This window comes from Panthera pardus, unplaced genomic scaffold (assembly GCF_024362965.1).
Source record: "Panthera pardus isolate Hobbes unplaced genomic scaffold, ASM2436296v1 HiC_scaffold_6, whole genome shotgun sequence".
NCBI classification, from domain to species: Eukaryota; Metazoa; Chordata; class Mammalia; order Carnivora; family Felidae; genus Panthera; species Panthera pardus.
The window spans coordinates 128770266-128787348 of record NW_026526991.1 but is presented as its reverse complement, the minus strand read 5'-3'; the positions used below and the strand labels follow the sequence as shown (position 1 = coordinate 128787348).

Genomic DNA, 17083 nt, shown 5'->3' with positions numbered 1-17083 from the left:
CCTCATTCCTAGACTGTTGTTTGGCTTTTTCATAATGATTCCTTTATGTTCTTTTAACCTCACTGATTACAAAATAGAAATAGAGAATAAATACACACATAGATGTATAAATGCGTGTATATATAATTTAGGGGGATGATCAGTGTCGTACTTCGGAGGTTACAAAGTACAGACACTGTTGATTTGTGTAAATTCAAAGTGTTGTTCCGCATCATTAGAGCTACCAAATTCGCACGGGCCCCCGCGCAACATGTCTTGTGCGGACCTGTTGATGCAATTTCTCCACCGTTTATGAAGAGTGTCGATACCGGGACGGAGGAAGGGCTCATGATCTAAGACTAAGGGACAGAAGAAGGGAGAGGGCAGTACCTGACACCCCTCGCCTGTCACAGTCCACTCTTGCTCGGGGACAGGGATGTCCTGACGGTGTTTTCACCAGGGTCTGAAATCTTTAATGGCCTTACAGATAAGACCCCTGGCCTCACGAGGCTTAGATGCCAGTGGAAAGTAGACAGTAAACAGCCATGTCATTAAGCAAGACAATGTCAGAGGGTGGTACGTGCTGAGCTGAGACTCGAATTCTGCTGAACGGATGGTGCTTCAAATCTTGATTGCCTCTCGCCTGGGGCAAAGCCCCTGGTCTGAGATTAAGTTCCCTTCTACAGCTCTGGAACACTCTGCACCTTCTGCGCGGCCGTTTTCTCCGGGCTCACACCTTGTGACGGTCCTGGCGAGCCCCATGCCCCAGGGCCCGTGGCTCACTGCTCTACCGGCCCCTAGAACAGCACCAGTCACACCCTCAGTGTCCAAGAGACACGTGAATGAACGAACGGAGTAACATCTGTACCTGAACTCGACTGCCATTCTTTGAGCGGCCCCTCCCTGTGCTCCCTCCCTGGGCGCACACAACACCCTGGGGCTCCCCAGCCCGAGCCCCCTCCCCTTCTTACAGCTGCACTCTCCTCTGCAGCCCAAGCCAGAGAGTCACCAAGTCCCCTTGGTTCCCTTTCTCATGCTTGGGCATTTGGGGTTCCGTCCTCTAAAGAAGTAAGTAGCCTTGGCTATTCCAACAGCTTCTTGATGGGACGCCTTGCTTCAGGCTCGCCCCTGTCCAGTAATGCCCCTGCTTCTGCCAGACAGGTCAGTACATTCACATGATGAATCATCATACGATGATGATCATATGATGAATCATTCATATGATGACCATTCAGAGATCAAGACCTCTGAGGGTGCCTCAGTGGTCCCCCAACCCCCGGCCCTCCCAGTTTCTTGGGATGGTCTACACAACCTCTTCACTCTTTTCCTCTCTTTCCTGCCAGACTGACCCGACACGGCACCTGCCGCAGTGGGTGTTCAAGAAACGGCTGAGGCTGGGCCTGCGGGAGGGGACACGGCTCTGGTCTCCGGGGACAGGACAGCCCCCTTCCGGTGCAGCCTCCTGTGGTGCCCCGGGCCCCCTCACGCTGCACTGGAGGGAGCCCTTTAGGGCGGTCAGTTGGATGACGCCCGAACGTGGGATCGAGGGCGTCCTGGCCTTTTGGGAGCACCTCACCGCGCGGCCTCCTCCCCAGCCGTCCCGCGGCTTTCTCCTGAAGCGGGAACAGCTCAGGCCTTCCCAAGCGAGGCCCCCAGAGAACCGGCCGACCAGCCGAAGGTGTTCCAGGCCAGGGGTGCTCCAGGCAGGGGGGGAAGGGTCAGTGCTGGGAATGCCTGCGGGGTGGGGGTGGGGCGGGCGCCCAGTGAGGAGCAGCGCCCTCCCGTGTTCAGAGAGGGGACTAAGGCAATTAGGTTTTACCAGCCACTTTGCATTGAAGAAGATTGATTTGTCCTTCTGATGTGTTGTTTCCATAGAAGCGGGGCTTAACCTTTTAAGTGAAGATTATAAAGCTACCTAATTCATTTAAAATTAGGCTTCAATTCTATCAGCGCTTAATGCTCAAGTGGTTACTGTGGGACTTGAGGCAGACAGTGATCTGACTCCCAGGGGGCGCCTGCGACTTTCTCGATTTGAAGCCGCTCTTCCTGATGGCTATCTAGTTTGTTTCTTTATTTTTAAAAAATTAACTTCCTAAGGAGATACAACTTTCTGTGTAAGACCACCAGAGTATTAATAAATACCTTTTAATTAGTGGTTAGCACTGACTCCATAAACACAGGACTGGCACACAGGCACGGAACACAGGCATGTTCGATTAAAGTAATTTATTGTATTCTTCTGGAACGGACATAAAGAGCATCTTGGGAATTGATATCACAACACAACATTATACACCATTTTCACAACTAGCCTTGTGTTGAATTTTTTTTTAAAGAACATAGTAATTTTAAAAAAATCTAAATATTTACATATTAATAAAACATATATACAGAAGATTGAGACATTATCCGTAGATATGGAATTTTTCTTTTTACTAAGAAAGCCTATAAAAAGGATTTCTGAATAAAGTCTGAACAGTAGTCACAGTAAGTAAACACAAACACAATTCGAGTGCACAAAATGGGATTTCACTGGTGCGGTTTTGTGAGTGCGTGGCTCCAATCTGTGGACGCACTGCACGTATCTGTGAGCTGAACAATCCCTACTCCTCCTCAAGTATCGAAAACTCCAAGCTGTCGCCCCGTCTTGGAAGGAAGGGCTTTGGAAGGTTCACGGTGTATAATTAACAGATCCCACAGTTGTAAGGTAAATGTTTCTACCTGCATTAGCAACGCACTCATCTAACTGTAATAGAGTGGAAAGGTCACTAATTAATCTTTCCAGTTCCCTTGAGCAGTATTTCCTTCCGAGGGGCAGAGGACAAATTCCCAAACCTAAGCTGCAGGAAAACAAGAGCCCTGGTGTGCCGTGTTCCATTAGGACTGGTCTCAGGGAAGGGGCTGCTCACCGGCCTAAACGTAAAAGGCTAATAACCCTAGGATGTGGTGGCAACGGTTTCTCGGGACCTTCCTCCCCGCCTCAGGAATAAGACAGGAGACGCACAGACGGGAGAGGGAGCTGTCTAGCGGTTGGGCTGAGTCCACAAGCCGCAGCACCGAGAAGCAGTGTCATCACATTTCAGGGACGCCTCCAACCATCTCCCTCCGGTTGATGAGCTGGTTGTCAGTGGACCACCGACTCGGCCCGGGGCCCCCTCCTGGCTCAGGTTCAGCGCGATGGGGCGCAAGTGCCTCGGACAGGGCGCCTCTACAGTAACTCTGAGCTCTCCCCCTCTGACTTGGTTCCAGTGCTAGGCAAAGGTAGGTAACGGTCAGCACAACGATTTCTCCCCCTCGGCTTTGGCATTTCTACCGTCCAAGTTTCTTTCCAGCCAACTATTTGGCCTCCGGGTCAGGTGCTAAAGATTTCACGGGAGTTGGCTTTATACAGTGAATGAGGTCTACACGCAGTGTTTGTGAGGAAAACGGCTTAGAGTCACCATCTTTTTGGAGAAGGGAACCTGGAGGTAAATATTTCTGTACCACAGATACCCACATGGCAAGACAGCGCTTTAGTATAAACCCATATTTTCGTATGTCGGTTTCGTGTGACGCGGAAGGCAAGTGTACCGGGAAAATGAAGTATGTAATTTCAAGGACATTTGTGGCTGGCTGCCACGCCACGCCAAGACACCGACGGCTCAGTTTAGGCCATCTGTGAAAACAGTTGTTACGTATCATGTCAGTCACCGGTTACTTTGAGTTTCTTGCCTTTTCATTTTTTTTTTTTTAATGTTTATTTTTGAGAGACAGAGCACGAGCGGGGGAGGGGCAGAGAGAGAGAGAGAGGGAGACCCAGAATCCAAAGCAGGCTCCAGGCTCCGAGCTGTCAGCCCAGAGCCCGACGCGGGGCTCGAACCCACGAACCGTGAGATCGTGACCTGAGCCCAAGTCGGACACTTAACCGACTGGGCCACTCAGGTGCCCCGAGCGTCTCGCCTTTTAACTAGTCATTTTGTCACTGTGTTGATACGACCCACGCGAAAGGTTTTTCTTCCCTAGGAATTCATAGCTCATTTGCGCTTATTCAGTTACAAGTGGCTATTTTTGGAGGAACTGATGTCACAGATGATTTTGCCTAATAGGGCAGAGCTAGCTTATCTCCCCAATCAACGGTTTCATCTTCCGGGCCGCTGAAGGCCTAACTGACGTTGGCCTTCCCAACTGCTCCCTCAGTGCCGAGAAGAGCTCTTCTCCCGTAGGCTGCGTCTACGCAGTGCACATTAAAATAAATATGCGTCAGAACTCTATGTATTCACCTGGAGCTTATGAGGAAAAGAACAGAGAAGAGAGGACTGCTTTTTAGTGAACAATGAACTGACTGGATCATACGCTGGGCTTCTAAGAGGGAATGCGTGAGTCAACTCTCAAAAACGATTTCTAAAACTCTTAGGGCAAATTGGAGGCTTGATGATCACATACTACAAAGCAAGTAGGTGATGACTTTTCAGGTATGACGGGAAAGATTCACAGAACACCCACACTCGGCAGGAAGTAACCTGAAATGCTACGTGGATCTTTGAGGGGACTCAAACGGAAGAGTCACGTGTGCTCACGGACACTGTCACTAAAAGGGAAGTCTGGGCAGTGACATCTGGCTCTGTGTCTTCCGTGTTTTCTCTCCTGGTGTCAAATACACTACCTACGACACAGACAAGACAACGGGGGGGGGGGGGGGCACTTCTCCAAAGAAGAGCTGCACAGTTTTCTGTGACAGGGCTAGAGGCGAGGGCGCCAGGTGGGGAGAGAACCTGGCCGAGGAAGCCTCGGTTTCTTTTTCTGTTTTTAATGTTTAGTCGCTTTTTGAGAGACAGAGACAGAGCGCGAGCAGGGGAGAGGCAGAGAGGGAGACACAGCATCCGAAGCAGGCTCCAGGCTCCAGGCTCCAGGCTCGGAGCGGTCAGCACAGAGCCCGACGCGGGGCTGGAACTCGGGAACCGTGAGATCGTGACCTGAGCCGAAGTCGGAGGCTTAACTGACGGAGCCACCCAGGCGCCCCGAGGAAGCCTCTGTTTCATATTTAAATCCCTAAGTTCTCAGCCAAGGCTTTAGTTAGTTGTGCTACGCGAGCCGTTTTAGAAATTTGTAATGATAACTTTTACAGGGAAGTCCGTGAATGTGTGTTACTACTGGAGTATGTCCACATATTGTCCAGGAAGAGACAATGGCTACACAAAATACAGTTTACCTGTAACAGAGATCATGATGCAGCTATTAAGGTACCGTGTATGAAGATTTGTGAAAAATGGAAAATGCTCGTTAGGTTAAAAAAAAAAAAAAAAACCCAGAAAACAAAATTTTATCTATTTGATCTCCAACTGTGTAAATAAATAAATTCAGAGAAAAGTCTGGGGGAAAACACCCAGTAATGGTCGTCTCTGAGTGGTAAAGTTAATTTCTGTTTTCTTCCTTGTACTTTTGTTACTTCTTTGAAAGTATGTAAAAGACTGCCAATTCGTGACAAACACCGCTGGGCTCGGGCTGGGGGGGTGGGGGGCTTGCTCTACCCTATTTCCAAATGAGAAGCCCCCTTTGTAAATTTTAGAAAGCACTGCTCGATTTCACTTGCTCTTTGCTGATTTTTTTTTTCCCCCAACACAAAGTGTTCGCCCGTCCCGGGAGCTTTCTCGCGGTTGCCAGAGTGCCCTCCAACACCCGGCCTGCCGCCCGGGACGGGGGGGTGCTCCCCGAGGGCGGGCGTTTGTGCCCAGGACCCAACAGCGTGGGTTCCTGCGAGCTGCCCACACGCACTTACCGGCAGGGGCGTGAGGGCAAAGAAACGAAGAAACTACGTTTTTCCGCTGCAAAAGCCGTAGGCGCTCTTGTGGAAGCTAGACAGACGGAAGGCTGCTTGCCTGTAATGGATGGATGCGAATGTCCCTGGACCGCCTGACTGTCCCCCTGACCTGCTCGATCCCGCTTCTTGCAAACGCTTAAGGATTTACGCCCCTCTCCCCGCCCCTCCCCAACACACGTGGGTTTGGGAAGAGGAAAAAGACCTTAAGAAGGTAATAAAGGCGTTGTTAGATCTTTAGAAACAGGACCGACCGCTGCCAGCTCAGATCGAGCAGATCAGGAAAGTCTGGCCGGGGAGTCTCACACGTGCAAGAAGGGTGGACTTCACCTCTGGGGCAGCCGCGTTAGGGCACACGCAAGGGAAGGGTCCGGAGTGGCGCTGTGTTCAAAGACGCTGCCCAGACCCGGGGTTTTACTTTAGGGCCCATCAAGACACGCTAGTCTCATCACTGACTCCAGTCATTCATTGAGTTTAAACTGCAGGAGGTTTTCGGGCAGACTTAACGGCGGACATTCTAACGGTGAAGACAGACACTGGAATGGAATCCTAAAGGGATTAGTACATCCATCAGCTCTTAGGGTCTTTAAGAAACATGCGGAGAAAAGCTGGCTTTGGCTTAGGTATGAGAAAGCTATGCGGTGTAATGGCTGGAAGTCGAGAGGCCTGGGCTCCGGCCCAGCCACCAACCAGCTGTGAGACCTTGAGAAAGTCATTTAGTGTTTCTGGGCCTCAGGCTTTTTTACCTGTAAAATAAAAGGACTGGATAAAAAGAAGGGATGGGACTAGATGATCTCTAACGTTCCTTCTTTCTCAGATTCCTTGACATTCTTTTCAGTTCCATGAGGTGGTTCTACCATCCCGTGTTCAATTTCCTCATCTGAAACATCTCTCTGCCTCCATCTTCGGACAGGAAAATGCAAAGGTATTATTTCAAGGGGAATGGTTTTCAAGTGGTTATAGTAGTACTTTCAATAACAGCAAAAGTCCAGGGTGTCAGAAGACAGTGAGGACGGGCAGCCCAAATGCCCCGGGGCCAGTGGGGCTGGGGCAGCCGGGGGAGGAAGTCTGCCTCCCGAAATGCACAATTTCGTTACTGGTAGTAATATTTCCTGCATCTGCTGGGAGGGGGCCAGGTGTGATAAGAACAAGGCTAACCCGAGTTGTCCTGACAGACGAGGACACGATGGGAAGGAACAATAGAGATCATGCAATTCAATTATCTTAATTCATAAATGTGGAAACAGGGCCCAACAAGGAGATGGCGGTATATGGGAAGAACTTGATATAAGCAGGTCCTTTTTGCACCAGGCGGCTCATTTCATTTGTTTGTCCATCGATCTGTTGCTTAGCTACGCGGTGACCGAGAAGGTTCTGCATCGTTTGCACGGTTGAGCTTTCTCATCGTTCTGAGGCTCGCTCACCCGTGTCTGTCCTACCTGCGAGCTCTGCTTTCCTTGCCATCCCGGGACAAGTGCCATCAAGGAACAGGTGACCTAGCCGAGTTCCTACACAGACTGGCTACTCTACTGAGTTTTGCCGAATTTTATTTAAAACTTGCCACCCCACATCTGGAATTGAGCATTTTCACTTAGAGGGTTTTTTGGGGGTGTCTGGGTTTGGTGGGCAGAGAATCTCCAGGTAGTCTCGTGAGGGCAGTCAATAAAGAGCCCCCACAACTACTGAGGGAATAAATTATCATCTGGCAAACTGATCAGATCCCGTCTCTTGGGCTCTCGGGGAGGAACCAACACAGAGGCAGGAGGCCAGCCAGGGTCACAAAGGATGGGAACCTGGAATTATGTCTATCGCTTACCATGTTCTATGCGGCTGATCTGGTTCGGGTTCTAGGAACGTGCACCCGTGCTAGACGGACTGGCTTCTTCAGTCACTCGCTTAAAACACCCGTATTCGTCAGGTGTCCGTTATAAGAAGAGCAATGACTGACTGCCTCTCAAAACCCTTTTGGGGTGGGGGCAGTGGACGGGGACAGAACGGACATGAATTTCACCACAGAACTGGTGATCCTTGTTCTAAAAAGAAATATCATTTCCTGTTAAAGTACTTTCAACGGCAGCAGGTTTGGGGAGGCACGTGTTGTGACACCAAGGTCTTAGGGCTTGCTGTTCTGAGGTTTTTGAGACTAGGAGACAGGGCGTGAGGCAAAAGAGCTTTTCATACTCAATGTAAAAATATCTCTGAGCACAAGGCACTGAGAAGCTCTGATTCCTAGGGCCGGGGCCAGGAGCAGTCTGCTCAAGCCTCTGCACCTCTGACGTTACGCACATTTTCAATGCCAGTGTTTTCAGGGGCTGTATTTTCCAGCGGGTGTTGGAAATGGAAATGTGTTTTACCTGTTGGCGGTAGAGAGATGCCGTCCAGTCTCTCATCACCGTCCGCTGCCTCTGCTGGTGGCAAACAGAAAACACAAATCTCGTCAGTTTCGGGGAGCGCGTTGATTTTACGGAATACAGTAATACAATTAAAGAATTCCAGTATGCATACGCTCAACTTTTTTTCCCCTTTTCAGCATCTGTTGGTTCGCGTTACAGATTTTAGTACCATTATTTAAATCAAACATTTTTTTAAGATAATGATAGGAGGTTTGCTCCTGCATTACTTTTTTTTTTTTTTTTTTTTTTTGCTATCTTGTGACCTTATTCTATCAATCATTGACGATTTCAATTCATTTTCACTTGTTTGCGTGGACTTAAAATCTTCGCCCAGAATCCGGGGTGAATTGTTCAAATATGATCATCAAAGGCACAGAGGTCGGTGAATCGCTGTGGCAGAATTTTCCCCGGTCATCCCCAGAACCACCCTAACCATCCCCGCGAGCGAGGCTCAGGAAATCCTGAGAATCAGCCCTTCGGAGATGACTGGAAATTGGCATCAATTTAGTCATAGAGAAAGTCAGAAGGAATAAGTGTATCTTCAAAAGCTTTGTCACGTCTCTGTTTCAAAATGCAAACCTTTGCTCACGTCTGCTGTGTTTTAATCTCCTTAAGGGTTTTCCAAAGGCAGATCCTCAGTCAGAGAAAACCTTCCGCTACATGTAAAAAAGAAAGCGCTCGTTTGTCTCCTGATAACCGATGGGGCCCGTCAGTCTCTCTGGGCAGATGCTGTGGACAGGTCAGAACATTTCGTTACGGCCAAGTGGAGAATTTCGGCGACTGCTCCCTCCATCCCGGGTCTGGCTTCCTCTCCCGGCCACCTTCCCGCCGCGGCACACGCGCGCGTGGGGCCAGCCACGTGGGGCTGCCCTGTGCCACCGGGCTGTAATGCTGAGTTGGTGGGAAGCGAATACCATGCCCCTGTTTTTATCGCTGTGGCTTTGAACACAATCAGGGGGTCAGAGACGTTCAAAGATTTCGACTCCAGTTCGTTCTCTAACACCTTGTCCTCAGATTGCTGCACACGATTGTCTGCTGACCTGCTACGTCCACCGCAAAGAAAATGCCCAGCGGAGACACCACAGTCGAGACCAGCTTGGGCTGGAGAAGCGTGTCTACTCTTCCCCTCTAAAATGATGTTGTAGGTGAATATTTAATAACGTAAGACATTTGACTCAAGCGCTAGGACAGATGGAAAAGATTAAACACTTTAAAATAGGCTTATCGATGAAGTACAGGACATACTAAAATGTTAACAGCGTTCCTCTCTGGATGAGTTGTCTAGGATTTTAAAAAGTCTTCAGTAATAATAATAGCAACGACTGCCACCACCGTTTATTAGATGTTTACCGTTTACTGAGCAATTTACGTACATCGAGTCATTTAACTCTTAGAAAACCCTACAAAGGGGTGGGGGGGGGGAGTTGTTTTTATGCCCATTTGAGCAAACGGAACTGGGACAGAGAGGCTAAGAGGCTAAGGTAATCTGGAGCACCCGGCTGGCTTGGTGGGGCGTGCGACTCTGCTTCTCGGGGTTGTGGGTTCGAGCCCCACGCTGGGTATAGAGATTATGAAAAACAATAAATAAACTTAAAAAAAAAAAAAGAGAGAGAGAGAGACTAAGGGAATACAGCGAGTGACACCGTCCCGGCTGTGAGTCAGGTCCACGCCTGGGCTCTTAATCTCCCTCTTTGCTGTTAATAATCCAAATGTACGTCCCTATGCATCCCTATGAGCTTTTTTTTTTTTTTTTTAAATCTTCAACTTCTAGTTTATTTTCTACTTCAGTAACTTTCTCTACTTTACACATAAAATGACTTTTTATGTAGTTATAACAAAGCCCTTCCCTTTGTAACTCCGTTATCCCCACTTTCATAACCCAGGCCTATGCAATTCTGGGCTTTAGCAAAAACAGAACATATGCGTCCGAAAAACAGACAAATTATTATATGTAAATTAGTGTATGTTAGCTGCACGCACGGGGCCAAGTGTCACGGATGAAGAACGTGGCTGTGTTACTGAAATTTAATTATAACATCTGTCTGTAACCACAAGCTCACGGTCTTTCTTCCCCAGTGACAGTCAAGTTGTGAAATTTAGAAAAGATTGAGCAAGTCCAATAAAAATTTAATAGCAGTGACAGTTTTACTCTTAGATCTAACACAAATAAAAAATTGTGATTTCAGCTCTGAGGAAATAATGTAATGAAAATGATAAAAATCCACACCGGGAAAGGAATCATTCCAGTTACAGAAAAAAATTATTACATGTGATGGGAGCCCCAAATGAATTTCTCTTTGGGTTTGCACAACAACCTCTCAAATCTGTATGGAGCACTTCTTCCTAGAGGCAGTGTGGGCTTCCTCGAGCACTGAGTTGATTAGCTTGCCCAGTTAGCGTCTGTCCCTAATTCCAGGAATTGAGCCAAATATGATAAATAAGGTTGAAGCTGTGGGAACATCTATGAGACACTGTTTGTTGTTATCGTTTGGACTGAGTAATCAAGACAAAAAACACGAGAGGGAGCAACGTCATTGATGTCGGCCTCTCCGTTCCTATCAGCCTCAGGAAGGAAAGGCGAGTGCCTCTAGTCTCAATCTGCAAGGGTCCCACTTTGAAGCGGCTTGAGGAGACTTTAGTGTAATAGAATTTGACAAAATCAGGCGATAGAGCCTATGTGGCCGGTCACTGCTGATAGGCTGACATCTGGTCTAGCTGGGTCTGTACTTCAGGGCTACTTTTCTCCTCCAGCCACCTCCGCCTTCTCAGATGCACAAGGAACCCGCTGAAAAGGCAGAGGAGAAGTGCCAAGGCACCAATCACAAATATCTAGGCAGATCAGGGGTCAGATGTGAAAATGTCCCGAATCGAATACGATGATGACCAAAGACCAGGGCGCTCCCGCAGGAAGGGAAGGGTCTACAGTTGGGATCCCGCTGGGCACAGACAGGCACGTGTGTGTGAGATGTGTGTGTCATGTGAATTACTAATACAAATGCTGGATGGTTAAGAAATGTGTTCAGTGGCCAGTCGGTGGGAAAGAGAACCAGGAATGTGGAGGGACGTCCCCACTGTGTGCACGTGTGTTCACTGGGGGGAAGCATGGAAGGGAATGGATTCCAGAGCTCACAGTAATTGGTCTCTGCATCTAGCAGTAGGAAAAACAAAAAAAAGGTGTGGTTATGTATAAAAGATAAGAGTATGAGGAAACACAGTTGTTGTTAATTTATTAAACACAAATTTATATCAGGATTAACTTTTTTTCCAACCAGCTTTTATACATGGATCTTTCCCTCTCTTTGTTAAAAAATGAATGGTATAGGGGCACCTGGGTGGCTCAGTCCGTTAAGAATCCAACTCCTGACTTTGGCTCAGGTCACGACCTCACGGTTCATGAGTTCAAGCCTCGTATCGGGCTCTCTGCTGTCAGCACAGAGCCCACTTCAGATCCTCTGTCCCCCTCTCTCTGCCCTCCCTTGCTTGTTCTCATTCTCTCCGTCTCAAAATAAATAAACTTCAAAAAAAAAAAGTATGGTATAGAAACTATACGTCAAAGAGGTTTCCAGAATACCTCACAAAGAGGAAACAAAATTTAAGCCAAACTTCCCATTTTAGTCATGTGGCCCATTTCCAGCGTTAAAAACAATTCAACTGGGTAAATGTGAAGATCGAGTTAGCTTTACCAAGTGATTCATGAATCAGGCAGCGTCCCCTCCGGCAAGCAGAAGGGAGCTCCAGCAGACTGAAAGGTTTTAGAAGATGGGACAAGGAAGTCATCAAGAGAAAAAACGATTATTTCGGCTAAGGCCACCTTCCTCTGGGACAAACAGAAGATTCCTCAATGACCAGTTCAAACTACATTTCGGGAGGAGGTTGAAAGTGCAGTCTGGTGATGTGACCTAGCACAAGAGTCTCCATTTTGGGCCTCTGGTTTTCCTTTTAACACCAGGAAGGCTGTTTCTGTGTGTCTGAGACCAGCCTTCCGCGGCGCACTCCATATATACTCAGTATTCTCTCTACTTTTCATGTCTTCTCCCTTCAGAGGTTTCTCTTCAAACTTAGACTTTTCAGGTCCCCTAGGGACTTGTAATCATCTCCTCAGCGAGAGGCACGTGTTCTGGAGCCCAAAGCCCTCTTCCTTTCTCCGAGCTGACCCTGCGGTACCTGAACCAGTAGACTCCGTACTCTGGATTTGTACACTTCTTTTCCCTCAAGCTCCCAAGTTGTTCCAGGCATGTTTCACATTCCACCCTGTGGAGCAGGCCGACACCAGGCAGCTGCTGTGGACCCTAGGCAGGGGTGCAGGAATATGCGAGCCGACCTCCGGCTACAAGTTTGCGGCATCACTGGGACCGGTGTGTGGAAGAACCCAAAGGAAGTCGAGTGGCTGGTTCTTGGGGTCCTTTGGCCCTTTTCCTCTCTTTTGGGCTCATGGAGTATTAAATTCAGGTCTCATCACTATGGCAAATTTTTGATTTCTTTCAGGCCTGCCTATTTAGCGTCTTTGTGTCTTGGGCTTCAACCATTTCCCCTGGCAAATCAACAGGTAAACAAAGCTCTTCCGTACCCAAACAGGCAAGATCGCCAAGGCAGATTTTAGGCAACACAACACCAACTTAATACTTACTAGCAAAGACACCATTCAGGCTTAACAAATGACATTTGATTTGGGATATAAAACTGAGGAGAACACAGCACCCAACATGACATCAGGGCTCAGTAAGGGGTTAGTTGCTGTGTATCTACTGGGCAGTTATCTTTGTAACACCTGTCATTCAACTGTAAAACAAGGCTTTCACCCCCCAACCCTTTCCTGGAGACTGAAGTCTAAGGAGGCTTACATAATAAAAGGGGGCCTTTGTAAGGCAAGTAAGGCTGAGGCAGCAGACATCTGGAATAGGAAGGGAGGAGGGACCCAGTAGCAGGAAGTTACTCTTCCTACGTGTGTTATTCAGTTAATCTACCCTGAGTGAGGTCAGGCCGCCATGACACATGGCTCTGAACCTTTGGGAGAAGAAGGGGGAAGAGAGGAAAGTGGGAGGGGACTAAGGAGGTGGGGTGTGCACAAGGAAATGAGAAAACGGGCTTGAGAAGGGGGAAGGAAGGGACGCCAAGGACTAAGGGACACCATGTAAGTGGTCACAGGCATCCCCAGGAGTCCTAGGGACCATGTCCCTGGGGACAGAGCTCGGGGATGTTGCCACCCTGTGGAATAAATATTTGAATATTTGAATGTCAGGTAAGGTACATATGGAATATTATCCAGGATCTCATGCAACCAGATTGAGCTAAACGATAAGACCTTTTTGTTGTGGATTATCGTCTCTTCTTTTTCATCGACTGATTCGTTGGCTCATTCAACAAACACTCTTGTGTGTCTGCAATGTGCCACACGCTGTTCTAGACATTGGGGATAGAAACGCGACCCCGATGCAGACTCTCCTCCTGAGGGTCTCGTGGTCACTGGAGGAGCCCGGAGTGTCACCCTGGCAGAAGACCAAAGCGCTGGGGCCACCAATGAAGGCTCCAGGAGGAAGTCGCCTTTAAGATCTGTGACAAGAGGAGGTGCTGTTTTCTGGACAGAGGGAAAGCATGAGTGTGAGAGCCCAGCATTTCTCAGAGTAAGGAGGCGCTGGTGAGGCGGGCAGGCACAGGCCTCTGGCAAGAGAAGTGGGGGAGGAGGGTGGGGCTAGCCTGTCAAGGACCCTGCATGCCGTGCTGGAGGGGTCTGTAGAAGGGGTTGTTTTGGGGAAGACAGGAAGCTAGAAGTGTCTAATCAGGGTTGGGGCACGAAACAGATGTAATTCTCAAAGAATGAAGTCTAGGGTCTTGGGACATGGCCACATCTAGAGCTGCACACTGGTGAGTCAGCGATGGTGGGACGGTTCAAGTCCCGGATGAGGCTTTAGAATGAGAACAGCACCAGGAATGGAAAGCGAACCATGTGGTTTAGACCGTGGATTAGACCGAAGGAGGAGGAGGCCGTGGATTAGACGGAAGGCAGTGCGGGAGAACCGGGAGGAGAGGCAAAGACAGGGAAACCCCAGAACCCAAGGGAAGAGACTTTTAAGAAGGATGAGATCCGACGGAGTCAAAATCAACATGCAGGTCAAACAGAGTGTTGGTGTAACAGAAGGGGAATCTGATCTCCGTGGTGACTGCAGGAAGAGCGTCTGTAGAGGTGCGGGGCCAGAGGACAAAATGCAATGGGTTCCAAACAGGTAGGGGAAGCCAACTCAGGGAATGCAAACCCTTTGGGAGGAAATTTGACCGACACCTTCCAGAGAAAGAGACGGTAGTGGTTTTAAGAAATGGCAGGGATAGGGGCTCCTGGGTGGCTCAGTTGGTTAAGACACTGACCCTTGATTTCAGCTCAGGTCATGATCTCATGGTTTGTGGGGTCAAGCCCCACATCGGGGCCTGAGCTGACAGCAAGGAGCCTGCCTGGGATTCTCTGTCTCCCTCTCTCTCTCTACCCCTCCCACACACGTGCTGTCTCTTAAATAAATAAACATTTAAAACATATTTAAAAAAAAGAAATGGTAGGGTTGAAGGAATAGTTCTGCTTTGTTTTGGGCGGCAGAGGGAAGGAGGGGAGGGCATGAACACTTTTTGAGCATTCCGCGTCAGCTCTATATTAGTGGCAAAACTTACATTGTCTGATTCTGACACTAAAAACACCCAAGAGGGTAGGTATTAGCCTTGTTATATATATGGAAAGCCTGAGGCTCAGAGAAGGTCCCAGGAATTTGTAAATGGCAGACGGGAGCTGGGAATTCAGACCTGTTCTCCCCAGTGTACCTCACTGCATTTATTTGCGATGATTTGTAGATTACAAAAAAGAAGGCAGAGAAATGGAGAGAGCTGGGGGGAGGGTGAGGGGATGATTTATCACCCAAGCCCCAAAACCTCTGTGGGTGAAGAGGGCATCAGTAGCAGTTATGCTGGGACAACAGGAGCAGAGGGGGGGCCCCCGCCGGGCACAGAGGGGGCGCTCGGCCCTCTGACCTGGGACACGGGGAGGCTCCCGGTGCCGCCGAGCACCAATACAGACGTTTTCAGAGGGCATGCTCGTTTTGTTTATGAAGACATTCACGTATGACAGATCTGGAACCTCATGACAACTGTGAAGCAGACTTTATTTTTCTGTCTGTGGCGTGAGAGGGACACAGAGGACTGGATGGGTGGCGTGACTTGCCTCCGGGCAAGGTCCGGTGGAGGTCTGGGGCTGGTAAAGAGCAGAGAGACTGCAGAGCCAGGTCTCTGGACTCCGCTTCACCTTGCTGCCCGCAGGCTACCCAATACGTTTCCACCAATGACAAGGAGCAGTAGTCCACTGCTCTTTATAAAGAGCATCAATTAGTACAAAAGGAAGCAAACGGTTAAAAAAAAAAAAAAGAGGAAGGGAAGATTAAAAAAAAAATCCTCTACAGCTAAATATGTGAAGTCCTGATGGCTACTTTACAGAAGCGAGCTGTAAGGTTTTTCACAGTGAAGATGCACTTGGTCCCTTGTGGCCAAGTCTTGCAGCCTCGAGGGCGCTCCCAGCCTGTGCCGGGAGCTCTCCCCCAGGGCGCTCGCTGACTCAGCCTGCTCACTGCTCTAGTACACTGTGAGTTCACATAAAGGATCTGGTAGAGACACAGGCCCACGCATCTGTGCTGCTGTTCTCCGGGCCTCTGTACCAGCCAGATGTATGACAGTCCCTGTCTGGAGCCCGTCTCCGAAACTGGGCGTTCTCCAGCTACAGAAACACGGAGGCTCTAAGCAGGCCGGGTGTCCTGAGGTTTGATCAGAATTGTTTGCTGTATTTATTTTTTATTCCGAGAGAAGTATTTTGAGACAGGGGAGGGAGGGAGTGCAGAGAGAGGCAGAGAGAGAGAGAGAGAATCTCAAGCCGACTCCGCACTCGAACTCACAAACTGTGATAATGACCTGAGCCGAAATCAAGAGTCAGACGCTTAACTGACTGAGCCACCCAGGTGCCTATTGCTTATTTTAAAAATAGTATCTAGAGGTTTGTGGCCTCCTAGAGATGATTATTCTTACATGATGGCAAAAAACTGGCCTCAAGGGGATTCTTCACTGGTAAATTGGCTGTCATTTGAGGCCTCAAATGACCAAATCCAAATAGTCATAATTCAACTAAAATAATCTCAGAATCCCCAAAGCCAGATTTGAAAAATACACACTTGACTTAATCTGTTTCCTGTGGTGTTTCTGATAGGAGGGTTATTGTTATTTTTGTTACCTTAAGCAACTGGTATTTTTTATGAAAGTCATGCAGATCCAAACAAACAAAAGTCAATAGCAAACAGAAGGAAGTCACACAAGAGAGACCCAGTTTCACAGATAAGACACATAAAGCCACAAAGTAAGATTAGCCATCTTCTTCGTTTATACTGTTAAAATTAAATGGTCTGACAGAATTTTTACTATTTAATCTTCAGGTGAATTTCCAAATTCATTTGCCTAAGACTTTAAAATAGAAACCACAGCACATTAGGTAGAGCTTTTCCTTCAAAAGACAAAAAGACGGTGAAAATACCCTAGAGCAAAGAGTTGTATTTTACAACGTCCAAGATTTCAATTGAGGGCTTTGGCAATTATTTTCTCACGGCTTATTCATACCTGAGCCTCTTTTTAACCTTCTTCTGGCCAGTTTAATTTGATCCTGTAGAATCTGTACCCAGTCTCTCGGGCCAGGAAGTTTATCCACATGATTAGCGGTACAGTATTTTTCTGTGAAGACTGAAAGAAAATGTGAAATAGTGTTAAATACTTCAGCAGATAAAAAAACATGCAGATCTGAAATGGGAATATATCCCAAGAATAAAAAAAAAAAAAAAAAACAAAACGTATTTCTAGAAGACGTCAGTTCCGTAGTGCGTGGCTTCAATCCCCACATTACATTCCT

At 48.2% G+C, this 17083-nt stretch overlaps 1 protein-coding gene across 11 annotated transcripts in view; it reads right to left on the bottom strand.

Annotated features, from left to right (window-relative positions):
• Positions 1–2190: 2190 nt before the first annotated feature.
• Positions 2191–17083, bottom strand: part of BEND7 (BEN domain containing 7) — an 81959-nt gene continuing 67066 nt past the window's right edge. For 4 of the 11 annotated variants that reach the window (XM_019460749.2, XM_019460740.2, XM_019460745.2 and 1 more), the window contains 3 exons: positions 16798–16917; positions 8128–8181; positions 2191–3230 (listed from right to left, as the gene is read on the bottom strand). In XM_019460749.2, coding sequence (XP_019316294.2) covers positions 3052–3230; positions 8128–8181; positions 16798–16917 — 353 coding nt within the window. In that variant the 3' untranslated portion in view covers positions 2191–3051. Of the gene's footprint in view, positions 3231–5734; positions 5835–6216; positions 6677–8127; positions 8182–16797; positions 16918–17083 lie in introns of those variants that run through there. The other 7 variants (XM_019460742.2, XM_019460743.2, XM_019460741.2 and 4 more) reach the window with 7 other exon arrangements.